The 27,255-nt window shown below is 42.2% G+C and overlaps 1 protein-coding gene across 4 annotated transcripts in view; it reads right to left on the minus strand.

Annotated features, from left to right (window-relative positions):
* plce1 (phospholipase C, epsilon 1) overlaps window positions 1-27,255 on the minus strand; it is a 73,610-nt gene that overhangs the window by 18,127 nt on the left and 28,228 nt on the right. For all 4 annotated transcript variants that reach the window (XM_069517482.1, XM_020083381.2, XM_069517481.1 and 1 more), the window contains exons 6-30: window positions 24,086-24,279; window positions 23,799-23,941; window positions 13,693-13,847; window positions 13,177-13,344; window positions 8,667-8,812; window positions 8,434-8,581; window positions 8,216-8,326; window positions 8,024-8,133; window positions 7,822-7,938; window positions 5,877-6,005; window positions 5,640-5,776; window positions 5,175-5,281; window positions 4,766-4,890; window positions 4,507-4,651; window positions 4,021-4,185; window positions 3,793-3,907; window positions 3,450-3,609; window positions 3,219-3,341; window positions 2,376-2,512; window positions 2,054-2,292; window positions 1,824-1,885; window positions 1,410-1,575; window positions 1,189-1,296; window positions 935-1,051; window positions 22-180 (exon numbers count right to left, since the gene is read on the minus strand). In XM_069517482.1, coding sequence (XP_069373583.1) covers window positions 22-180; window positions 935-1,051; window positions 1,189-1,296; window positions 1,410-1,575; window positions 1,824-1,885; window positions 2,054-2,292; window positions 2,376-2,512; window positions 3,219-3,341; window positions 3,450-3,609; window positions 3,793-3,907; window positions 4,021-4,185; window positions 4,507-4,651; window positions 4,766-4,890; window positions 5,175-5,281; window positions 5,640-5,776; window positions 5,877-6,005; window positions 7,822-7,938; window positions 8,024-8,133; window positions 8,216-8,326; window positions 8,434-8,581; window positions 8,667-8,812; window positions 13,177-13,344; window positions 13,693-13,847; window positions 23,799-23,941; window positions 24,086-24,279 — 3,486 coding nt within the window. The remainder of the gene's footprint in view (window positions 1-21; window positions 181-934; window positions 1,052-1,188; window positions 1,297-1,409; window positions 1,576-1,823; window positions 1,886-2,053; window positions 2,293-2,375; window positions 2,513-3,218; window positions 3,342-3,449; window positions 3,610-3,792; window positions 3,908-4,020; window positions 4,186-4,506; window positions 4,652-4,765; window positions 4,891-5,174; window positions 5,282-5,639; window positions 5,777-5,876; window positions 6,006-7,821; window positions 7,939-8,023; window positions 8,134-8,215; window positions 8,327-8,433; window positions 8,582-8,666; window positions 8,813-13,176; window positions 13,345-13,692; window positions 13,848-23,798; window positions 23,942-24,085; window positions 24,280-27,255) is intronic.

A 27,255-nucleotide genomic window follows, 5' to 3' on the forward strand; every position in this document is an offset into this window, starting at 1 on the left:
GAGAGAGGATTTCTCTCAAACCTTCTGTTTGAGTATGTCCACCGGCGCCTGGTGGGCCTTCAGCTTCTTGTTCTTCAGGAGGATCCTCCCCCGCAGCTGCAGCGGCGACGGCAGATGAGGGTCGTCGCTGAAGTCGCTCTCGAAGAGGAAGCGCGTCACAAGACGTTCCCCGAACACCGTCTAGCGTGTCAAAGTTTGAACACGACAGACGCATCAATTAACAGGTTGAAATACAGATGACGTGAGAGGAGGAGAGGAAAACTCTGCTGAAGGAATCCACCACAAGTAAAAAATGAAAGTGCTTTTTATCAACAGAAAACAACATTACAAATAAACAAGCCCTCAGTTGACATAAGCTGCCCGCAGGCATCAAGCTGTCTGAACATGAAAGACTTTTCTTTATCAAGCCACTCAGAAGCCGGTCTCCAGGGAGGATGGATGAAATGCTGGGAAGTTTTCTTAGATGAAAGCACAATGATATTCTGTGATGTATCTGCCCATGCCCAGATATGTGCGGCCTTGAGTATACAACTCAGAGGAGAAGTTGTAGGATGAAGATAAAAAAAAAAGTGAGCCTCTGACTGGACGTCTGCCAGCGTCAATGCCACAAGCAGCTGAGAAAATCTGGTCCAGAAACGAGAAAATAAATGTTCTACATGTACGTCTGCTCTTTTTCACCCTGAGATATTTGTGTTCTTCCAGGTTTGTGTCCATCGTGTGTTAGAATCATCATCATCAACACGCTCACTCACTCACTCGCTGTGAACATTTCAGAACACAAATGTCCAAAGCAACTTTCTTAGACATTTGCGTTCTTACACATAGCCGCTTTGGAAAGTTTCGGGAAAATAACCAATGGCTCCAGTCTCCCCCTTCCCGACCCATAAAGAGAAAGCATTATGCGTAATGTATTGATGGGTGAATGGAAACATACCTTGAAGATCTCCGCCATCTTGCGTTGCTGAGGGAGCGAGCAGTGGTTCTCGATGGACAGGACGACGGGCATGTTCGAATTGACAAACGCAGTCCGATTGATGGCTTCCACCACATCCTGGAGGATCATGGGAGATATTTCAGTTTAGAAACTCTGAGAAAACAACACTTAAAGAGGTTTATTATTAGATACAGCTTCAAATGTAATTGATAATTAACTAACCAACTCTGATTAAGTAACATGCATTTTCTGACCTTGAAGGGTATTTTAGTGGTGAGTGTGTGTCCGTGGTAAATAACAGGCATGCCGTCATCTCCATCCCAGCAGTCCAACTCAACGCTCCTGCAGCCTTGAAGCAGCACCTGAGTGGCCAACACATACACGACTTAATATAAACACTTAAAAACTGGATTTATGGATAAGAAACATCTGAAATCCTCTGTGTAAAAACACAGAAGGTGATTGTCGGACTGACCTGACTGTACAGCTCAACAGAGGACTCTCCCTTGAGCTGGTGTCCGGTCAGATACGTGTTGTGAGAGGACTCGATGTAGTAGTAGGACAGAGGATAGTGCAGCTCCTCCTGGTTGATTTGTGATTCCTCATTACGAGAAGCAAAGTTCTCCTTGTCCATCAGGTATCTGGTGCGGACAGAGAAATATATATTAATATATTAGATTTCAATACATGAGGTTGTTGAACGGATTACAAGCCATGACTTAAGATCTTTATCAAAGTGTTGTATGACAGAAATTTGTACATTTTAAAACAAATGTACCTTAATTCACCATGTTTTCATAATTCAATATGTTATGTATGTTGTTTGAATTCAGCATTTAACTATTTTATTATGCAGTGTATTTTGAAATATTAAAATTTTTTACTCTACCTTGCAAAACCTTCAAATGACATCCAGCCCATTTGCTTCATGCTTGACGAGGGCTCGAATTTCTGCAAGAGAAAAGCAAAAAATAATCCATCAACAATACAGATCGCATTATAACCACGTTACATCTTCTTCTTAACCAGCTATTCATCCACTGCAGGTCAATAAAATGTTTCATGTCATCCTTGCATTAGTGTATCAGTCCCTTCACCCCTCCAGGCCTCGCTCTCTACCTGTATAATGCTGAGGATCTCGTCGTAGCTCAGGTGATCTCTCTGACAGTTGACTAAAAAGTCATTGAGCTGGGGGATAGCCAATCCCAAGACACCCAGTGATGCGTTCTCCACGCCCGTCCCGTTGGTCACGATGCTGGCTGCCGCGATGGCGTCCGAGATCTGCTTCTGGTTGTCCGACATCTGCTGCCTCGTCCGGATGAACAGGCCGAGATCTGAGCCGTTGCGGGTCAGTAAGTCTGGAGAGGAGGGGGAGGAGATTTAGTGAGACCGGGACAGAAAGAGATTAATAATGTTTTTCGTTCAAGTTTTGGTCTAATACCGAGGTCCGGCTGCAGCCCCGTGTCTCTGTCGTCTATCCTGAGGTTGGTGTAGAGAGGAGCCGACTCTGGACTCGATCGACTGCAGGGGACAGCGAAGGTGTCAAACAGCTCCTTCAGGTCCTTCCTGCTGCGGATGCTGTGGAGGAAATCAAAAAAAGTTTTTCTTAGGTACTTTGATCATGACTTGGAGTTTGCAAATCACGATTCATAATGAAAATTTCATGAACTTGGCTAGACGGCTATATATGCTGCATAAATTCCATCTGCCGTCTTTATGGTCTAAGGTTTTTGAGACGCTGTTCTTCTTTCTCCACATGGATGAAACTAAAGCAAGTGTGGAGTCTAAAAAGAAACTGTTGGGCTGCAGATGAGCAAATAGTCTACATTCTAAAAATGAGGGAGTACTGGTATGAGAATAATCTCTTTCTTATCAAAGCAAAACACTGTTTCTTTTGATTTGACATGGGAAAATATTATAGAAGTTAAATAACATACAGAGAAGAAAATTTGGAAAGTATCCTGGACGTGATTAACCTGAGAAACATTTTCTGAATTTGTTTGATCTCATCGTCTTTTGCCGCTATTTTTAAAACCACAACAATTATAACAGAGGGAGAGAGTGAACTGAGGAAAACTGCTGAAATGATCATGACATATATCAACGCTCCGGTCCACGAGTGAATATTAGAAATGACATATAACCAGAAAAATGTGTTTGATGCTTGATGATGATGGTGTTTGAAGGTGTAAGTTTGACTGGATCAAACAGAAACGATAAAAGAAATCAAAGAATCGAAACGTGACATGTGAATCTTTCAGTAGAATATTTTTCTGTCGTGTACCTGAATGATTTGAAGAGCTCCACAAACTCGATGAAGCTCATCGTGCTGTCAGAAATCATGAGGTTCTGGAAGCCTCTGAAACAGCCTTTTCCTCGACCGTGCCACGATCTGCTGCTCCACGTCCTACAACCCACAGAGAAGAAGGAAACAATGGCTTAGCCTGAGATCAAAGAAGGAAGGTTTCTCAATATCAGTGGGGCCAAAGTGTCTTCGTTTACACGCTGTACATACCCTGGCTGCGACTTGCCGGTTCCTGAAAGGATTGGAGAGGATTGTGGACGGGACATGTTGGACCCTGCCATACTGGAGGAGGAAGAGGAGGACGAGGAAGAGGCAAGCAATCCTGGGCTCTTATTGGATGAGAGGGAGAAGGGTCCAGGGAAGTTGTCGTCTATGGACATAAAACAGTTATAGGAAATAATGTCATTTAATTAGGATTTGTTTTTAATTTAATACATCTCTGGATTGCCTAAAATTAATTCACCTTGTACCTTTCAAAGTGAATAGTCACTTAGCATACATCTTAAGAGCTTTGATCTATTCTGCAAATTTGATTGGTTCTTGAAAATGTCACCTGGATCTTCTTGGTCGATGCTGTCAGACTCCGGTCCATTCCGGTACAGTCCCTCCTTGCAGCTCCGCGTTTTCCTGGAAACCATCTCGTCATCTGTTGCGTCCCCACTGTCTCCCTGTTTGTTGTGTGTGAAACACTCGGTTAAAAACAATCCAACAACTGTGTTCAACCATAAAATCCCTAAATCTGTTTGAGCTGTTAGACTTGACATGATGTATAAATACCGACCCTGACAAGGACCTTCTTCTTCTTCTTGGCCTTCTCGTTCATGCTCAGAGGGCTGTTCTTCTGGGCACCAGCTTTCTCCGCTCCACCTGTGCTCATGTTCCACCTGCGCCCACCAAACAGCTCGATGGCCTGGGCCAGTGTGGGGCCTTCGTACCTTCCCTCCTCCTGACAGAAACACACAGAGGGAGAGAAATCAAACACATATATTCACTTTAGCTGAAGGCGACTCGCATAAGCTCACCGCTGAGTCACATCCACAAAAGTAAATGACATTTCGTACTTATGGTATTATTTTAAATTACCTCATTCTTTCCTCAGGCCCTTGAGGAATATCAGGGTCAAATCCGAAAACACAATGAATTGAAAAATGGCCGAGAGGACTAACACTAACGCTGATTTGAAAATGTTTTGGGATCATTGTGTTAAAGAGCAATAAAGAAACGAAATGAAAAAGCTAAAAGCCACCAGACCATTGGGTGTATTCACCTGATACAGACTGACGTACTGCCTCCGCAGCCACTGCAACCGCTGGTCGGGAAACTTCTTCAACTTCCTGGTTGCGTTCACCAGCTCTGACAGGCCCCTGTGCAGCACTCGAGCCGTGTGATTGGGGGCCACAAAGTGCAGCAGCCTATTTCCAAGAGATTATTGAAAGTATTGATTGAAAGTAATTCCTCATTTATCAGTTATCATTGAAGCAATGCACTACTGTTCAACTACTGGATGCGATAACATGCCAACAAACCTGTTGTCAGTGGTGCTGAGGCCGTAGAGGAGGCTGAGACCGTTCTCCTCCACCGTCATCTGACTCAGCTTGTTCTGCAGACACACGGCGTGGACGTCCACTCCCGGGTGACCCAGAAACACCGCCTGCACATTCAAATAACAATATTATTACATGTGCAGTCTCAGCCATGACTGTAAAATATGCTTTTCTACCACAAAACTAGAACTCTTAATACTGTATGTACACATATAAATTGCCATGTTAAAGAAAGCGAAATTCAAACTAACGGACAAACCAATCAATACAGATGAAAACATAACTTTCTTGACATAGGAAATATACAAATTACATTTTTTTGACTAGATTTGAGGGTCTGAGGGCTAAGATAAGGATTTTCGCAGCCCACATCAAAACGACATCAACAAACCTTCACCACTCCCAGGTCCAGCAGGCCTTCAGCCAGTCCTGCCACGACTGTCTGTCCTAACCCCAGAGGCTGCTCCGGAGGGGAGGCTCCTCCGCTCTGAGGTTTACCTGCCGTAAATCAACATGTTTATGACGTGTCTGAAATGTAGTAAAGGCACAAATGTGCACATCTGCAATCAGATGTGTATCAGATTAAACTGAGTGTGTTACAAAATAAATGTTTCCTTTGGATAAACACATCAACAGGTTTACAACATAACAACTACACAGGACATGTGTATAGTAGAGATGCCAGTTTTTGTTTAAGGAGTAATAATGAGAGAGGGGCTCGTCTATCTGTGAGGTAAACACATTTATCATGTTTAAAATATCTCAACAACAAGAAATGGACTCAGTGGCAGAATAAATAAGTGTTTTGGTGTAGTTGAGATAATTGTGTCTTTTATGAATCTCTGTCATATTTTACCCCAGGAGAGTGTTGTGTTGTCAGGCTGCAGTCGCAGCAGACAGCGTGCAGTGAGGTGGCTGTCCTGGTCGTAGTGGATGACTGTGGCCCCCTGCAGCAGAAACTGGTGGACGTCTGGTTGTAGTGACAAGACGTACCTAAAGACGTGAAAACAGAGTGTGAGGTGTCAGTGGTGCAAAGCTGTATGTGTGTGTGTGTGTCTGTGTGTGTGTGTCTGTGTGTGTGTGTGTTTCATACCAGGGAATGAGCTCAGTGCCGTGGCTGAAAGCTCGGTGCGTCTCCTCTGTCCCCTGAAACTCCACCTCCTTCACCACCGACTCAGACGACAAGTCTCCATCTGAGTCCGACAAGTCCCCGACCATGAATCTAAATATGGACAGAAGTTGGTTTCGATATGAGGTTGGAGGGAAAAAAGCTAAAAATAAAAACAGGAAAGTTAAGTGTCTACGTTTTTGTTCAATGATTTTCTGGGAAGCAGTTACTTGGAAAATGCATTGACGTCTACTCATAACCAGAAGACGACCTGCATCTACAGTAAACAGCACAAAGATGTTCTCTGTACTGTAGCGCAGCAGTTGAACAAGCAAAACAGCATCATGCATTTTCCGCATTTGCACATTATTGGACTACTAGACACGTTTCTTCCCAAACTGCAACTGAAACCGTGTCTGGGTGAGGTTAGCCAACAATGCTCAAACTCCTGAAACTCTGAAAATCACTTACAAGACACGGTTTGATTCTGGCAGCATCCTAAACGAGTGGGAACTACAGAGCGGGAGAGTGGGACAGAGAAGGAGGACAGGAGATTTGAGAAAGGTCAGAGGTGCAAAAGAAAAAATAGAAAAAGGAGGATGCTGCTGGGACAGATAAAAGGAACACGGGGAAAAGAAAGAGATAACAGGAACACTGGAAAATAACTCCTTAACCTCTCTGAGTAAGAAAGATGATATTTATCTCTATCCGAGTGCCGGCGGATGAGCGGCGTGCCCAGAGCCAAACTCAAGTAGTGTTATCCTGCGCTCTAACGCGAAACGATAACTCTGAATCACAGAAAGCTGTCTCAAAACAAAGAGAAGACAGTCCAGGTTTCCTTAACACGATCAACACAGCACAAGCTTAAAATGAAATCAGTTTTCTATCATGTCACCGGTGAAGTGAAAAGTAGCAGAGCTCTGCTCCATCCGGCCCGACAGGAAACAAACCTGTTATCGCTTCTCTCTGTGTTCAGGTGAAGATCAGTTCATCTACCAACAACCTGTAAATACGCTCGAGGCTTTGGAGAGGGACACCTTTCTTTTTACAATGTAGTCACAACTATTTAATTTCAGATAAAATGAAGCTGATGAGCAAAGGAACGAGCGTCCAGTTTATCCGCGCTGCAAAATATCTATGTTTAGTTTCAATGTACTGAACACTTTGTTTATTATGTATTATACTGTTTGAGGAATCCAATGACACACGTCTTCATATATGTGCCATTACATAAGAAAATAATCAACTTTTATTATTTTGAAAAACATTATATTGCAGTTGTCTTATTACAGCTGAGGTGTCATTTCGTTAAATGTCTTTTCATCAACTCTGCGTCCAAACAAAGTGACAGCCCAGAACAGCCTATTATTCACAGCATAGCAGAGTTCATAGTGTTTCGTTAAATTTTTTTTATATATAGACCATTTCCTCTTATTTTGTGTTCAAGTCATTGGCTGTGAACCAAGTTTGGACACAGAACTTAAGCAGGAAGGAAAACACTTTTTTTTTGAGTTTGCTTATACGGATTGAAGAATTAAAACTGCCTTAGGATTTGTAAATAAGTATAAAAATAAACTACATATATATATTCTAGTCACAGAAACTGAGTTTGGAAGAAGAATTTGTTCTACCCTCCACACTAAAAAAAAAAAGCTCAAATGTGAAAAATATGAAAACAACCCTGCAATCAACTGATGTCCTAGAGTCTCCATGAATGTGCCATTTGATGCCGTTATTATACGTCTTCAAAGCTTAGCCACAACTTGCACAACATCCTCCACACGCAGTAAAAACAGATCATCTTTCACTCTCTAGGTATCCGCCAACAGAGTCAAGGTTCATCACATGAGGCTGCACATTTAAAATAACGTTGTCTTTGGGGTAAACAAGATATAAATCTTAAGAAGGGGAGAAAAACACAGGCACTGACTGATTGTGGCAACGGTCCCTGAAAGAGTTGCTCCTTGATGCAGGGGACGGGCCAGTGGAGGAGGGACTGGTGGACGCCTCATCGGGATCCTCTGCTTCCAGACTGCGATTACAGGATCTGAGGAGCAGAGGAAGGGGAGTCAGAAGGAAATCGGAAGGTTGAAGACGCCTTTACGTGACATGTTTACGAGGAGGCCGTGTACCTGATAATCTGGAGGATGTTGCTAACAGTAGCTTCCTTCTCTGGGACGTGCAGACCGTTGGGACCGGACCGTGACATGAAGTTGTGCTGGCCGCTGTAGTCGGACACAAACTATAGAGAGAGAAGAGGACATGTCTCACAGCTTGGATCAGATAAAAAGAAATGTGTGTCAACCTGCAGGTGTTTACTGTACCTCTATAGCGCCCTCTGTGTTGTCTGGAGGTGGTTTAAGGCTGATGATGCTTGCTGTCCCGTCTAATGCGTCACTCAGCTCCTTCAGGAAAACGCCACAGAATGGGACAACCTATGATGCAGGGACAGGACACAGAAATGATTGAACATACAGTAAATTAATCAAATGTATACAGAGGACGCACATTCCCAAATATCGCTTAAGTAACATGAACCCACCTTGCATCCTGGGATATTCAGAGCTCTGGTCACCACCTTCTTGTACTCAGATGAGGACTCGTGCTGAGCCATGGCGTCCTTCAAGCTCCTCATGGTGTCGATGTCTGACTGGTCCATGAACTGCCACATCTTCAGCACCTTGCGAGACCTGGCAGACAAAGGTGCCGTCAGTCGGCTGCATGCATGTGTGAGCACAGAAGGATTATTTGAGCATATCGGAGAGTGTGAAGAACCTGAGTCCGGCCAGGAACTCCATGACGCCGTTGTAGTTTCCCATGTTCCAGCAGCACTTAGCGACGTGGACCAGGTAGGAGAAGACCTCCCTCTTTTCCTCCATGGATCCTGCAGTCAGGACCAGCCACGTCACCCAGGAACTCACCTGTTGATACAGAGGTTTAGTACTAACAGTTGTTATCAGACTCAAACTGATGAACAAGTAGTCGCCTCCACAAGGAAGGTGTTCATTCCAGGATTAATCCAAAACTACTCCGCTGATTTTGCGATTAAAAAAAGCTTAAATCATCTCTAACATTGTGAGATCGGACGTTTCTTTAACGTTTTCAATCATTTCATGGATCTTGATGGAGAGACAGGTTTAGGTGACTGATATTCACGAGTGTGTGAAATTTGGTGCAGATCCAAATAAAAAAATTTAATCTGGATCTAGTGAATTTAAATGTGGTCTATAAATTAATTAAAAGGATATTAATATTAAAAAATAAACATATATATATATATATATATATATATATATATATATATATATATATATATAAATTAGCTTTACAAATAAGATCCTATAAACCTTGAATTGGTCTAATAGGCCACATGAACAGGTTTTCATGGGCATCATCAGTGTTGACATGTATCTGTGTTAGTGTGTTGGTTAAAAGACAGAAGACAAGGTCCACAGCTCAGTGACGCTCAGCTGAAACTCTGTTGTGTGTGGTCTTATTTGAACTTGTGTCGTCCCTTTAAATACGGGTATGTCAACCTGTGTCTAAAGCGGTAACGTATGCACAGGAGCATGTCAGCTGGCCACACACACACACACACACACACAGGAGAGAATGAGATCAGATATCAGTTGCACACTGCCTTTGCTCCGACAGACTGCCCTCAAGCTCAAGCAAAAGTCACAAAGCAGATATTTATCATGGTCAGCTTCCTTTCACATTCTTTGTGATGTACATACACATGCAAGAACAGATCAGATTTCAATCTGGCTGCTCTTTGCTCTCTCTGCTGAATGTATTCTCTCAAACACACACACACACACACACGCTCACACACACACACTTTGATTCAACCCCCTACAGGCAGGCAGTTAAACATCCCCCTGGCCCAGAGATCTATTACTAGGTTATGTAAGGATCTGTTAAGCCCACTGCAGTCAGACTTCACAGGGACTAAATAAAGACACACGCACGCGCAATGACAAACACATACACACACACACACTCAATGTAATAAGGCACACTTTTTGTCTGAGGATGTTTTTTATTCCGACAGTTCTGATGATTTCTCTCTTTTTTTTTTTTTTGTACCTCTAAGTGGGTTATGACATAAGCAAGTACAGAAATCATACATAACACATGCAACCAAACCCCATGTACAGAATACTGACCTTTTAACATACACTAGGTATGAGACTCACATATCAACCTCAGGCGCTTACATATACAATTTAAGGTCCAGGATACACAGACAGCTTTAGATATGAGCTCGTACATACACAGTACGTACTTCAAAAACATGTAATCTACAGCGTTTGATAAGATTTTGTTGGTCTTACTAGAAAGAAATCAGTTGTCATGATTTTCAATAATAGTGTCATGGTTTGTCTCATATTTCCTCCCTTTCCAATATGAGCGAACGCATGCCAGTTTACACATTCCAGTGCGATAGGAGCACGGTCAGAGGGCCGAGGGTTACAGTGAAAATGAAATCCGCCTCAGACACTTAAACCGTCTCCTCTAAACCGCTCTCACTAATGGAACGTCTCCATTCACTCAACATTAAAACTTAACTTAAGGTTGCACCAATCACCTGAAAAGTGGATTATACAGTTGAGTGGAGCCGGTGAAGGACAGGAGATGGAAACGAATAAATAAAGAAATAAAGAGATGCATAAATAAAACACCAATGGGATAAAATACTTGGGTAACCACCTGCATAAAAGGCAGACTATAATACAGCATCCTGCCTGTTTGATTCCAGCTGGTAACTGTTGCATGTCACACCGCCTGTCCCATCCAAAGTTTCATATCTTTACTGTCACTATCAGTGAACAGAAAATGAGCATCATCTAAATTGTTTTACCCCACTAGATCTTTTAATTAGAACCAACATTTTTTAAAACCTAAAACTCGTCTAATTAGATTTTTTTTTTTTTATTTACTGATTTTACAAATTGCAATCTGAAATTCCTGTTGACTTGGTTCTGTATTCAGATCAGATGCAGAGTTTCAGCCACAGAAAATCTGCCCTCGAGCCAGAGAGGATGCAGGGTTTCACTCTCAGAGGCTCGCTCTCCATTCTACTGTATATGGCTCTCTGACAAAAAAACCCTGCTGCCCCGCTGCCTCTTATCTGCTTCAGTCCCCTGCGCTGTGCTTGCCAGGATGTGCGTGCCTTGTGTGAAAATCTGCTATCAGTCACTCCGAGCATTATGACATAATGCAGAGCCCTGTCAGTGGCTGAGTTGAATTACAATCGCCATGTAAATCATTCAGACCATCTGCAAAGTGGCTTCTTGAGCGGCCGCGGACCGTACGAAGCTGGCACCTCTTCTGATGCTGCAGATAGCGAGCGTGAACTCGGTGTCGTGTGTGAGAGATAATAGACAGGATATGAAGATAGAGAGAGAGCGCAGGTAACAGGAGAAAGAAAACAGACAACAATAAAAAGTGTCTTCAAATAACAGCCTTACTTTCATACGTATGTGCCATTGGTATCAGCTCGACAAAAATTCAAGCGCACGCACGCACACACACACACACACACACACACAAACACAAACACACAAACAGAACCGGAGCTGGGTACAACTTGATCCCCCTTTGATGTCTGTCTGTGCATCTGTCCGTCTGTCTGTCTCCATCCGAGCTCGTGTTATTAGTTGAACTATGAGGGTCGGTTTCTCCTTGATACATGAATTACATAACCGAGGTTGACAGAGAACTATTACATACTCAACACATGAGCACATACTGGTCCCGTCAAAGCTAAACTCTCCAACACAGAGGGGTCCAGCACCGCTCACCCTTCCTCGCCTCGCTATCCTTCCCCCCCTGCGTGATCCCTCACTCCCATAAATGGCTTTAAAAAATGGCCGGGATCAAAACCATTAGAACATGTTAGACTTGAATTTACAAAACCTTGTCTGTCAACTGTTAGGAAGGAAATTAGATACTAAAACAGATACGGTAACAGTGAAACTGGTCCGGGAAAGGGCCGTCTGGTGCCTTCACAATAAACATATCTCTTTTTGGAGAGAAAATATTTGTGTGAAATATATTTCCTTGAAAAAAATAAGTTTTCCTAGCCGGTGTGGATATCTTTAAATGTCTTGTTTTGTTTTGTTTGTATTTATTGGTTAATCACTCAGCTTGACTAAGAGCAGGCAATTATGGCCAAAATAATCAGGTTTTTTTGATGAGTCATGATCGACATCACGACCGCTCCGGACACTGAGGTGCTCTCTCACCTCGCTCTCTCGCCAGTGTTGCATTTTGCGAGATACAGAGAAAAAAAAAACAGCACGTACACAAAGGTTAACGGCCATTTACACCCGGAAGTTCAATGAGCGTCATAATGTCGCACAGGAAAAGGTGCAGTGACAGCGTCTATAGACAAAATAAAGAAGAAGAAGAAAGCAGCACGTTCACCAAGGTGTCAGCTGCAGAGTCACTTGCACCAGGAGTGAATCCTGAATCCATCAATTTCTACTGCAGACAAAATCCAGATGTTATTGGGTGTTAGTGGACAATCCTTTAACAGGTTCCTAACGTAAATATTACAACTGTTACTGAGGGAAATGGCAGGAAAACTTCAAAGCACTCCGACAGTCGCCGATCTTCCTCTCAGTGTCATGGTCTGAAGCCACTTCAGGACTCCGTCAGCGTCCTCGCAAACAGAATCCCCAATGTCATCTGTCTTTATGCTCCACTGTGCCCATATATGGCTCTGATGCACATTTGGGGAAATACTTCTCATCGTCTTGCCGACTTAAATGAGAAGCAGCTGATGCGAAAGGCATGCAACTTAAAGGTGACATCACTGTTCTCCATCTCGCTCTTTCCCTCGTTCACCTTCTCACCAGTGCAGATTGTTTATTCTCAAAGTCACTCACCATAAAGACACGAGGCCCGGGAACGTAACCTTAGCCAACTTACACCACTGCGAGCGAGTGTGTATGTGTGTGTGTGTGTGTGCTTCAGTCAGAGCTGATAAGGTGGTACGACTCGCACGGCAAATACAACAGCGTAAAAGAAAACACAATTACTGCTCTGCTGTGCTTTTCAACCTTTCACGTTCATGTCAAGTTGCAACACAAACGCATTTTACCTCAGATGATGTCATAAAGGGCACGAGGTATTGAAACATGAGAAGCAAGTGTCCACAGTCAACATGAAAGATTGAATATCCGTGTAAGAAGTCAAGGTATTCATGTGTAACACCATCAAACAATTCCACTCAAAATAAAATTCTCTGAGCACAGGCAGAATCACGATTCCTCACCTCGTTGAATCGTGTCACCAGGTCCTCCACAGCGTTGCTTCGCTGAGCACTCTGGGTAGGCATGGCGGGCGCCGACAGCGACGGCTTGAGGCTCGGGTGGCGTTTCGTTTGACACTCAGGACTGCCCACGTCTCGAGTGAGGAAGCAGAGGTAGTCCAGGGGAAAGACCTGAAGTTCACACACAGTGCCGGGGTGAGTATTTCTTATTGCACTGACGGAAAAAGATTAATGGCTGAAAATAAACTGGAATTACTAGATTGTAAACAAACTCTACTCATACTCACTCATTCCTCATCATCCTTCCAGAATATAGAAAACATGAATCATGTTTATCCAACTTCCTTATAATAATAAACTGCAGTATAACTTGATAAATGTGTAATCTTTCCCTAATAGGTCAATAAAAGTGTTTTTCTTTGTCCTAAATCAAAATGTCTGTTTCTGGAAATCACAAAGTACCGATTTTTTCCGACTTTTCAACCTCGGCATGTATCATATATATGAGATTCCTCGTACCCGTTGGTAGAGCTGCTGCTCTTGCTCAGTGAGGATACAGGCGATCTCCTCAGGGAACTGCACGAGGTGCCGCAGCTCTGCCAGCTCCTTACTGATCCCGCTGACGCTGGGAGGAAGAGAGCTGCTGCTGGTCATGCTGCTGGCCAGCTGACGCTCTGCACGGACAAGACGAGAAGAGTGAGCATGAATTTTACATCAGCAGTGGCTAGCAGAGGGAGGAATGAGTTGAACTCTTGGCACGTACAGAAAGACAGGAGGGAGTGCCGCTCCTCATACCAGGATAATAAAGAGGGGAGCAAGAGAAAGGAGAAGTGGGACATTATCTACTCTGATGTTTTACTTCCAGCAGTAAAGATTTAAGCCTCACTGAAATGTGGATGACTTTTTCAGGATTAGCCTGAATGTCACAAGTCTTCTGATCCATCAATCACCTGCAAACCACACTCTCTCCGTCCGTTAAACCAGACAGAGGAAGCCTGCACACCTCGTCCTCTGGAAGTAAACAGCATTGATCAGCTGCCAGTTCCTCTGTTTGGATTTCACTCAGGTCCATTAGTCTGTTTACACACACACACACTCATGCAAACCCGTCCTCATCCCTGCTAACAAAGGACTAATGGAGAGTTTCTACACTGGTGCTCAAGCTGCCAGGTAGACATACAGAACATTGTCGGGATGGATGCCACATAAACGAACAGCCGTGTTCCAGCGCTGGAGCTTTTCCAGGAAACATTGGAGGGACTCTTTGAGGAATTTCACCCACATTCAACTGCAGTAACTCACACATCCTATTTTAGTCACTGGGATGCAATTTCTGGCCTGGACAAGCTGAGACTGTTGGGCTGAGGTCCGCAGCACTGACTGTCGGACAACCTGACGTGTGGATCAAATAGAAATTGTAAATCGCAGAAATCTCCCACATCTGCACGCGTACAAAAATTGTGCATGCACACACACACACACACACACACACACACACACACACACACACACACACACACACACACACACACACACACACACACACACACACACACACACACACACACACACACAATAAAAGGTTGCCCTTGGTAAGCTTTGAGATGTGCAACAGGTAGCCATGGCAACAGCAGTGACTGCTCTGCAGGAACAACACTTGCTTATTTACACAGTTTGATTTGTGGATCCGGCCTCGCAGCTTCTGTAATGAAGTCACGGTGTGCTTGCGTGCACTGTGTTTGTGTGTGTGTGTGTGTTTGAGAGAGAGCATAGACAAGGGGGGGGGGGGCAGGAAGAGCAAAAAAAGAAAAGAAGGGAAGTATAAATAATAAATGATAAACTTGGAAAAGCCGAATTTCAGGACAAAGCATTTTTCATACAAACAAAAAATATAAATACAAGATAGAGAAACAGAGGAAAGTGAGAGCAGGAGAGAGAAGGGAGGAAAGGACAGAGATAAGACAGAGAGGAAGGAAGGGATGAGGTGAACAAGTGGAAATCTTGTAGTTTACACTCTGCAGGTGAGACATCGATCACATTTACAGAGACAGAATAATCCTCTAATCTTTCTTAAATGTCCTGCAAAGAGGGCTGTGAATTGTGCTTCAGTATACAGTGCTGACATGGAACACATTTTCAGGCAAGGTTGCACTAAATGTGAGGGAAAAAATGAGGAAATGTGTGGCCACCTACAAATCATACCACATAGATTATGTTCATTACAGTAAAAGTAATAATCGCACTTCGTAATGATTATTTATATTGAATTTTAAATTAGTTTTCTATTTAAAGAAAATATCTGTGGTTGAATGTGACGTTAAATGGTTTCAATGATTCGATTGTATTCAAGAATAACAGAAGAAAAGAAATATACCTGTGAGTTATGTTAAATCTTAAGTTTCAAACTTACTCATGCACATGAGCAACGTGTCCTCATCTCTACCCCTGAACTGATTTCACAAGCTTCCCTTTTGAAGTGGAAATGGAGCCACCCTCAAAATAATCATATGAATTTCATGATCATGCAAAAGGACTCAGTCATTCATGTATTCATCTTTCACACTGGGAAACACACACAGGCAGACAAAGCTCGAAGCAGCTCCTTAAGCGATTCTGAGGAATTGATTAAAGGCGAACGTGGAGCGGAGAAAAGAGAAAACAATGTCCATCAAAAAGAACTGAAAATTATAGTTTACATATTTTTAAATTTAAAAATGGGCTTTAATTCTATTACTCACAAAACCAAGACAGTTGCCATCGCTCACTGTTTTGTGTCAGAAGAACTGGCTAAAAACCCGCACAATTCAAAACGGAAATCTGATAAATAAACGAATGATTACTGGATGGAATGAGATCTTGGATTGCAGTGATAGCGATAAGTGTATTTAATATAATCAGCCTTAGACCCCCTGATCTGTTACAGATTACAAACGCTGGTCTAAAACACTGATGAGCCACATTGAACATGCAGCACTCCTGCTGTGACACTGAGACAACATGAACCTGGACTAATTGACCGTGATGTCCCTGTGGTTTTTTTATGCAAAGGTTTACTCATCTGTAATGCATGGTGCTGAATACAAATATCCTGCTGCGTGTGTGTGTGTGTTTGGGGAGTGGATTTTGAATGCAGTGGTGGATGGAGCAGATTGGCTGAACATCCTTTTTAACCAGAGACAGGAAACGTGTGTGTGTGTGTGTGTGTGTGTGTGTGTTTGTACGAAGACATGGTGTGAAAAATACAGAAAATGAGTTTTCGTGTGTGATGTCAAATCTAAAGGTTCAGAGGTTTAAAGCTGCAGCATGTTGACATCAGACAAGTCTGTAATTTCACACTTTATGGACGCAGGGTTTCAGGGGGAAAAAAAGTGGGACACTGATAGAAATCTGTAAATCTATCTTACATTTTTTTATATCTATGTTTTTAAAGCTTAATTACACCCAAAATTACAGAGGAGGTAATGTTTTCATCTGTCTTTATTTGTTTGCAGGATTCCGCAAAAACTACCGGACAGATGACCATGAAAGCTGCTAGACAGGATGTGCTGTGGGTCGGAGTAGAACACATTCAATTTTGGTGCGGTTCCAGATCAGGCAGCAGATCCAGGATTTTTGTGACATAACGTTTTCGATGATTTCAGAGAGAATTATGAGAGAAGCTTGATGAAACAAGACATATTGAGGTGGTTTGTACCCATGAGTCTGTGCAATATCATAGAAATGTGGGTTTTAGTGGATTTAACCTGTAACTTCTACCGACAGGACGGTAAAGCTTTGATCTTGACAGAGAGTAATGAGTGCACTCTAGTTATTTATACAGTCAGATATACAGTACATTGTGTTTATCTATGGCATTATTTCATCCAATTAACTAACACTTTTTACATTGCAGTTGTTCAATTGATTCTTTAACTGTCTGTAATATCATAATTGTACTTTGGAAACATTTCCTGCCAACACATATTGAAATTGAAATTGACAGATAATAACTTAGATGATGAATGTCATTGTCTGGTTATTTGTCAGGAACCTTTTGCCAAACCTCTGATTCTGGTATCTTTCTTTGCTACAGCCATGAAACCACATCATCCATGATCATAAATCATCCTGTGTTAATAAAAAAACAAAGTCAACCGAGGGGAGTTCAGTCACATATCTGCCTGGGTTGAATCGCTCTAAGCAAACAGCCAATAACCAACTCAGGGTCAACCTTGGCTTTTGTGTTGAGGTTTGTTCTGCTCACCGAGTGAAGCACAGTTATTAAGTCCAGCTATAGAAGAGGAACCTTGAACACAGACCTGCTGTCTCTCTCTCTCTGAGCGCGCACATGCATACACAGCTCTCACAGGCACTCTCACCAGCGACAACAACAAGTATGTAGGGCAGTCTGACAGGTGCAGCCTAAGTTGAAGGACACTTCACGAAGTGGAGCTTTAAATCTATTGAATATACAAAATACATTTCATTTTTTCTGGTGCAAGAGTTTCCTGTGTCCACAAATGTTTCTCAAACCTCCCTACACCTCAGTATTAATATCTGCTGATCAGTGTTGCATGTAATCTTCACTACATCCTCAAATCTAGAAAACTAAATATTCTGTGTAGTTTTTAAATCCGTGCAAATTTGAAAATGTCTTCTGAATCCAAACTGCAGCATCAGACAGTTTCTCTTTAGACGACAGCTGAGCAACAATCCCTTGGTTTTGTTCTGTGGCAAATAGCAGCATCACATTTCATACTGCCTTACACACACAAGCGCAAATGAAAGTAGATAGAAGAGTTCAAATACACCCCCCGTGCAAATAAATATCGACCAGTTTATGCTGTAAACAAACTACGAGTTTAAAACATAAACAGACCAGATAGGATAACATAGACACTTCAGCCTCAACACACAGACACACACACAGCAGCACCGTGGAAGAAATAAACACTTCTTCTCTCTTATAACAAGGTTTTTTTTCCCTCTGGGATCAGAAAGTTAAACTATTACACACACAGAACCAGTGAACATAAAATAAATAAATATAATCCTTGTGTTCTTCTACTGTGTCTTCGTCAGAAATATAAGAGTACAAAATGAGAGTAAAGACACAATCAGACCGACAATCTTCCTTGTTATGGAAGTATAGATTAAATAGTCAAATAATTAATAATTAATGCAATTAATTGCAAGTACAGTTACAGGTATCAGGTCAAAGTGTATCTGTGAATACATACTGCATATTCACTTTCTACTTGCAAACATACTTTTACTTTGTAAAAAAGAAACTGAATATCTCCACAGTGATAAACCAGATGCAGCACATGGGTATTTTCAGTGGTTTTGTATTTGACCATAAGGTGTATTACACTAAATACACACTCTGGGTCAATTCAATGTGAATTTCCCCAGAGAACCTGAAATTCTTCGCTGTCACAAGATCAGATTTGTGGTATAAAGGTGTCACATTGAACAGCACTTCATCAAACACATTTTCAAACAGCACCATTCATCACAATTTACAATAAACGTGAACATTTTTATATGAAATCACAGTTTTTGCTACTGCCCCCTGCAGTTTAATATTGGTTAGTGACAAATACAGTGAGTAAAGTCTTTTGAATTGACAAGTTAACACAAATGAGAAAGCACAAGAGAGTGTGGGAGTCCAGTTGATTCTTATGTTTTAAAAGAAACACAGCCACAGACAGGTTATTGCACATTACCCCAAAAAATTGATCAGGGAAACTTCAGCAAGCCAACGACAACTCCTGCCAAGAGAGTTACGAAGCACAAAACCTGAAACCGTGAGCCCGCATGTGGCAACAATCACACAGCAAAACACAAGACGGCAATGTGTCACTACATATTTCACAGGAACGGACTGTGCACTATTTAAGATGATAACAAATCAAATATGGAATTAACCAAAACACTTACTATCAAATTATATGAATAATAATAGACATTATCTAATCTGACCCCGTAGAGCAAACATGCTGCATAATATTCACATGGATGAGATACTTTTTTAAAAGATGAATCAGGTCCCATTGGATTCTGAGATGCATAACAACAGACTTCTGATTAGCATATGACATAAGACACTGCTCTTAATTAGAAAGCACATGTGCACACACACACACACAGACTTATTTCATACGTGTACGACCCGGCCGTTGAAACCAATATAAAGTTATAGTTCAATTTCACTCATCCCTGTGTGGACATGACACAGCTCCGCACTGTAACTCGTATTTCTTCTACTCACTGATCAGCTTGAAGTCCATTCTGTTCGAGGGCTTCATGGTTGCTGGATATTCAGCCGGCCACGCTGCCTCCCACACTGACAGTTCAGTGCCGGGCTGAGCGAGCTGCACTCGTCCACATTTGAGCCGCCAGTCTCCTCTCTCCTGCAGCTGCTGTCTCTCTCTCTCTCTCTCCCTCCCTCTCTCTCTCTCTCGCTTTCTCCCTCTCTCTGGCTGCCTGCTCTGTCTCTCTCCCTCACTCCATTTCTAACTTGAACTCTCTCCAACCTGCACTTTGTCTTTCACTCCCTCTCTCACTCACCTGGCTCCTCTTCTTTGGCTTATCAGCAAAAAGTCTGTCCTTGCTCTCTCACCATTTCTCTGTCTTGCACACAGTCTCTCTCTCTCTCTCTGTCTCTCTGTCTCTCTCTCACCTTTCACTGACACCATACATAGTTCACAGCCATGCACTAGAGTTGGACCAGTCAGACAATCCCACTGCACAAACACACACTGTCATAAATCATTGCACTCATAGATATGAAGTACAGAAACAAGTAATAAAAGTAAAGGATAAAAAGACACACATTAATCTGTCTCAAATACTGGAAAAATGTGGTAAATTCTGTGTTTTTGGAAAATAAAATATAATTTCTTATCATGTAAGAAGTCAGGATGCAGTCTCAGAGTATTTTTAACAGTTATAGTCTGTGTAAACAATACATGTTCTTGAAATCCTTGCGACTTCCGTTCACAAACCACGTCTCCTGTCAATGGGTCTTAAATGCTGCCGGGCAACACAATGCACAATGACGACAAAGAGGAAGAGTTAAAAAGAAAGAAGGAAGAAAAAAGAGAAAAGAAACAGCAGCACTGGAAGGATGGTAGTCGATAAACGAGCTACTCGCTTTTTTTTTTTCAGATGTACAGTAAATGAATGAACGCCAACATAACACATCCACCTCCTCCGCAAACCTCAGACCGCTTTCTGAGAATGAGAACGTCAAATAACATAATTAATACATCTCAGCTTTATCATCAAACGTCAATGGTGTTTGAGATGACGTGGACTGGGAATGACTCTCAACACGTTCAACAAGGAAAAAACTACGTAAAACAAAAGCCACTGTGTTTTATTACCGGTATATGAAGCAATGATTTACGGTCCCTCCACTTCTCAGTACCACTACACCTGTTCAAAGCGCACACACGCCACCTTGACCTGTCCCTTGTCTGAGCCACTTGACATCAAACACACACATTCATAGGTGTCAGTAGGTTAGCGAAGGCTGAGACACTGACCCACACATGTGCCACCTGTACCTGTAAAATATCTTTCATTAAAACGCCCCTCCCGACCTCTTAGTGAAACCAAATGATTTATCACGATGTTAAAGAAAGACGTTAAAGGGATGGTTCACCGAAAAATGAAAATGTACTCATTATCCATCCACCACTATGCCGATGGAGGGGTGGGTGAAGTCTTCGGTGAACCAGCCTTTCGGGTCATTAAAGTGAACGTGGAGATGCTCTAGATAAACATTCCACCTCTCACCACTCACACTACAGCTCTAAGAATACACCAGGGTTGGCCAGGCGGTTATTACGGTAATCCTTGAAAGCATGTGGGACACGGCCACTTGTCAAGTTTGCTAAATTACTTCCAGTTTTCCTGCCTGTAAACTGTATCAAAGATCAATTCCTGATTAGGCTACGGTGATAACAGGAAATATTGTCACAGACAAACCACAACAATAAAGAAATATTTGGGATGTTTTCATCATTTCATCATCCCTGACATCATTCATGCATTTTTTATTTTATCCTGTCCATCCAGTGCTCAGTCATCAAGGTCAAACCCCTTCACATCTAATAAGCGTTTAATAAGTAAGATTGAGCGTTTGTCAAATGTAACACCTGCTCTGATAAATGACATCAATGAGATATACTCTATTAAATATTCAAAGAAATGATCAGAACTTTAACCTTGGACTTTAACCAGAGGACAGAAGATTTGCTAAATTCTAGCAAGTGTTGAATGTATTTTAATGCAATCGGTATCTTTTATGAACAATTTTATATTTTTAAAAAGTCTGGTTTAAAAACACAATTTATTTCAAAGTACTGCAACAGAAATCTCATAACTCGTGAAATAAAAACCAGAATTTCCAGAGATTTGAATAAAGGGACAAGAGCAAGGGAAATTTCACTCCTCTTATAGTCCTTTGCAAAACAGCAGCATTTTCATTTCAGGCAAAAAGAAAGGAGGAGAGGGAACAAAAAGATGACCCTCTTTTCAGAGATTTCCAGAAAAAGGGGACATCTTCAACAGACAAATGTGGCACACAGTGCTTCTAAAGCTGTGAGTCTATTTCAAACCCCCATCAATGCAACATATTTTCTTTTTCTTTTCAGTGAAGGTTGTGCAAACAGTTTTGCACAGAGGCTATATTTGTCAGGAGTAATGGCAGGTTTGTATTATGCTCTGCTACATCAAAAAGCCTTGTGACTTGCAATCAAATTACACAGTTTACAATCACAATGAACCTTTTTTTTCTGAAGCACGAAATATTAAGACAAGAGCAGGTTGTAGCGCTGAAACACTGAAGACATGAACACTACCGTAAATGGCAAGAAGGCAATAACCACACTAACTCTCCAAATTTAAAACATAACTCAGACCTTCCCAAAGCATCAGGATAACTCAATATCTTTTATGACACCTGATTAAAACATTAAAACACTGACCTTGCAAACAATGTCTTTGAAAACCTGTGAGCCAACTCGTTCAGTCGGAGTCATCAGTGTCTTGCTCAGGAGCAAATAGATTTTATACAGTACCCTTTAGTTTGTTCTGCTTTATTTGAGTTTAGTGAGTGAATCGCAACTATTTTTACAAAAGTTATGTGTCTCTGTTTCAGGGGCATCATCATTTCTGGAGAGAGATAAAGCTTTCTGATAAACTAAATGTCAAATAATCCAAACTACACTGTGTGTGTGTGTGTGTGTGTGTGTGTGTGTGTGTGTGTGTGTGTGTGTGTGTGTGTGTGTGTGTGTGTGTGTGTGTGTGTGTGTGTGAGAGGCAGAGATAAAAAAACATTACTCTTATGGCAGTGGGTCTAAGCCTAGGAAGGTAATGCTCATGCGCAATGTTTGGTAACTGGGTAGCTTTGGTTCTAGGTTAGAGAGACAGAAAATGTCTCTCATGTTGTGTGTGTGTTTGTGTGTGTGTTTGTGTGTGTGTATGTGTGTGTGTGTGTGTCTATGAAACCCTAGTCTTGCCAAGACTTCTAAGCTGCTATGTGTGCGCGTGTCTGGCTCTATTTTGTTTCCTGTCACACCCATTAAAACAGAACACGCTGTCATGTCTAAGTTATGCACAGTGTGTGTGTGTGTGTGTGTGTGTGTGTGTGTGTGTGTGTGTGTGTGAATGTTTTGCCTCTGAAAACCTGTTATTACCCTGATTCATAATGAAGCAAGTCACAGAGAAATAGAAATGAATGCTTTGTGTGATTGTGTGTGATTGTGTGTGTGTGTGTGAGGGAGTGAGTGAGTGCGCGCATGCTCGTGTGCGTCTCTTGATTTTGCCGGAGACAATCTGTCCCCTGGCCGAGTGCCAGTGGAAATTAATGTCAGGATCAGCTTACGTTTAAGACATATGTAACATCATCAATCACCAGAGACGGTGCACGGACAGATACCAGCTGAGCGACTGACCAACAACCCGACTAATTTAATGTGTTTTTAGGGTATTGAAGGAAATAAATCAAATGAAAAGCTGTGTGTGTCTGTGTGTGTGTGTGCGTGTTGTGTTGAATGGAGCCTGTGATGTCAGCAGGGTTTTCTTCTCCTTCGTTACACCACTTGAAATTTGTGTATCTGTGTATATGTGAGTTTGACCGTAGAGAATGAGAATAGAAAGAGTGGGGATGGATGGTAGAGGATGGGGGGAAAGGACAGCAGAAAAAAGAGAGAGAAAGAAAGAAAGAAAAAATAGAGACAGTAAAAAGGGCAACCACTGGGATCAACAACAAACGTGCTCCTACCGACCCAAAGCCGCCCTGGATGAGGAGCCGTGTGGGAAAAGTGCAGAGAGGAAGATAAAGAGTGGAGCAGTGGATCACATGGGAATAGTGAGAAGCTTTTCTTCTCAGAATCAAACAGATACAGACCCTCTGCCCACAGTCCCTGCAGTAATGGCCTTTCAATGCAATGCTCCATTGGTTAGTGGTTGAATGAACAGCTGATTTCATGTGAACCGTGTTTTATACTTTACATTAGATGCAATAATGAACAACAGAAGTTTCTAGATTTCACGCTAACATTTCCAGCCTTGAGATACAGAGGTTTCACGCACTCAAACGTACAAATAAATAAATCTGTGTACACATTTACCTTTCAGCACGCCGTGGCTGGTCGGACCTTGGGGCAAAGGGAAGGGCAGGGCAGAGCGGGCCCCGAGGGCGGCTGTGGCCTCCAGAAGGGCCCCGGTCAGCAGGGAACACACGGATGTCCTCTGGCCACAAGAGCGATAAAACCTGGAAGTAAATGAGGATAGGAAACTTTTCTTTATTATCAGATAATGACAATCCTGATAATGACAAAAGGCCCAAACTGTTTAAATCGAAGTCGTTCTTTCAGAAATGACTGAATATGAGGTTTAAAAGAAAGGAGCTACAAACCGAGGTGGCTGAGAAGGATGACAACACCAGGGATTAAAACAGGAGTTCAGATCAGGTCTGGCTGGGATGGCGCCGACGGTGTGTGGCGGCCAACGAGACACCCCGAGACACACACGTCCAGGGAGAGACAGCAGGAGCTTTTTGGCGGGATGAATCAGGTTGAGCTCCTCTCGGTCCTGCACACAGCTGGTAACCTGTCAGGGAAACCATTGACAAATGACTCACTGGGAGGCAAAATTGGAAACACTAGAGTTTGAGGAGTCTTCAGAAGTGTGTTGGCAAACTTGCAACTTCCTGTCATTGAAACAAAATGTCTAATCTGTGCCGTTTACAAGAAGAAAAATTAAACACAAGAATACCGGAATAGTTTGAAAGGTCACATTAAAAGAATCTTTTTTTCTTTTTATATATAACTGAGACACAAGAGAGACTCAAAAGCTTTCTGGCAAATTCCACTCCTCCCTGTGCGGTTTTTTTCACCTCTCAGGCTGTTATATAACATTTGAATGATGGGGTCATTGTCATCCGCTCCTCCACCGCGGTCTTTCTCAGAAGCAATTTCATTTTGACAGAGAGGAAATCAAAAGCGTGAAAATAAAGGAATTAATAGAGAGAAAGAGACACCAGCGTGAACAACAGAGAGGAAGAAAGGTGAGAAAATGGATCCAGACGGAAATCATCAGAGCGACACGGCCGGCAGGTACACGGAGAGAGGAGGAGGAATAAGCTGCAGACAAAAAGGCAAAGACGTCACTGAAAGGTTTGAACTGAGTGAACATTTTGACCTTAAAGAAAAGCCTCCTCCTCACTCAGTTCACACTCTTCTTGGAACAACATCCATTTGACATAAAAGGAAACACTTATCCAAAACGACCGGCTTGTTCTCTGTCCTTGAGTGAACCTGCAGACGAGCTCCTCCGGCACAGATTTCAGAGAAAAGCCATTAAGGCAACATTTTGTGGCATCGTAAGTGGGCATTAAAGCGTTCAGCGGGGACAGGTAATACAGTATCGGACGAAATCAATACTGGTGACAAGAGTGGGGGGCACGAATATAATACACGCTTATAGAGAAAATATAGCTTCAGTGTAATTGTTATTGACAGCGTCGAACTGCACTCACAACACTGAGAGGAAGCTCGGTCACAAATGCATGAAGTGAAAAATAAGATTCATAAATGCTTTCAATCAATTGTGCAACTTTGGGTGCTGACAAATTCGTGTTCAAATCCACAAACCAAGCAATTTGTCAAAGTTACTATTTCTTAGTTAAACTTATTCAAAAGTTTGAAGATTTGTTTTCAACTTCTGAGTGAAGGTTGTTTTCATTTGATGATAATATCAAACATTTACAATATAAGAATCACTTTTTTAACCAGAACAGCCTCCGCATATTCAAAGTGTCACACACTCATAGACATCAGTTTTGAAAAATGCAATATTAAATAAAGTGGGGAAAAAATCCAGGATCTGCCCTCTGATCCGAATCCAAACCATGTAATGGATTCTTCCCTGATACTTGACTCATCCCTCCACTAAGTTCAGTGGAAAACTGTGGAGATGATTTTGTTTAATGGGTTTCCTGCCCGGGGTGTGTAGACCCAGCTCTTGTCAGATCGGAGCCTCCTCCAGGGAAAGGAGACATACCAGCCTGCACGTTTAAACATGGAGAGTGAGGGATACACAGAGAGGGGGGATTAAACCCAACAGCTTCTCAATAGTTTTTTTCTTTTTGTGGTCTTTCCTTGTCCAGAACCTTCACTTCACTTTCACTATCAGCATCTCAGACACGGTGCACAGACGTGGAGTCTGCGACATTTACACTGTGTTTTTCCACAACATAGAGCTCATGCCTTTATTATCTGCTCTACATTTCGACAAAGTCTTAACTGATTACTGATAAACAAGGAAACGGGCTGGAGATGCTTTAGGTTACTTCGATGTTGTGTACAGAGAAACTTTTAAAGCTTTAGCAAGACAACTGGAATGAATGACTAACAGCCAAACACAACAAGGAATAATGGAGTTTGTATTTGTGTGTATAAATCATTATTTCCCTGAATATTTCCCTGTAGAAGCCTTCTTGTTAATGACTGCAGATTTCTGCTTAGTAGGGTTCCTGTATTTATTCTTCTAACTTGTGACAAACAACAATTTATTAAAGTGACGAGACATGACCACTGTTTAAATCAGCATACAGACACATATGTTCAACACTGTGTCAAAGACTTGACAAATCCTGAAGGTTTTTTTATTGCTGTAGAAACTTCCTCAGACGGAAACGGTAAAACAATGTTAGTTCAACTGCAACACACACACCTGCAGTTTGAATAAGGTGATTAACGAAGGGATAAGACCGTAGTGTGAGAGTGTGTGTGTGTGTGTGTGTGTGTGTGTGTGTGTGTGTGTGTGCAACACAAAGTCTGACAGAACACTGTCGGGAATGTGAAGCTGCTTCTGACGGACACAGAGCAGCTGTCCTCACACAAACACACAAACAAACACACGGACCTGCACATCCACTTTCATGCCAAATGGAATAAACAGCAAATACAATAAAGACACAGCGGTAATGTGTGCGAATACAAATGTTCACCAATAATGAAATCTGCGTCGTCCAAAGATCGGAGATGTTTCTGAGGTTCTTCTTTGAAGTGATTCTCAGGTTTCACGCGTGTCCCAAGACAAGTGAATCCATAAATAACTGAGACAGAAAAGAAATGTTCTCTTGAAAGCACAAGGGAGCGAGTGAAGCGGCGAGTTGAGGACTGAGTGGAACAAGCGATTAACGGGTTTTAACATCAATTAATGGGAAACAATTAAATAAATCAACACCATTGATTGTTCATTTCAAGTACTTTTTTCAATCTCAATGAAAATAAACAGTGATTATAATGAAGTCAGGCAGGCAGAGGGACACAACAGGCACAATAATTACATTTCAACCTAATTGCATAAGTACATGTCTCCATGTTTATTGTGTCCCTCTTCCTGGTACTTTACGATACCACTGCTCTTCCCATTCATCCACTTAGCAGAGCTACGGCTAAATGAGTCAACTGCCACTTACACGGCCCCGAATCTCATGTTACACTGCATGTGCACAGGAAATGCTGATGGCTTAAGCTAAATGAAGGTAAATTATCACTGCTAGAGAGTGACTGAGCTGCA

Source organism: Paralichthys olivaceus, chromosome 21, assembly GCF_024713975.1.
Source record: "Paralichthys olivaceus isolate ysfri-2021 chromosome 21, ASM2471397v2, whole genome shotgun sequence".
NCBI lineage: Eukaryota > Metazoa > Chordata > Actinopteri > Pleuronectiformes > Paralichthyidae > Paralichthys > Paralichthys olivaceus.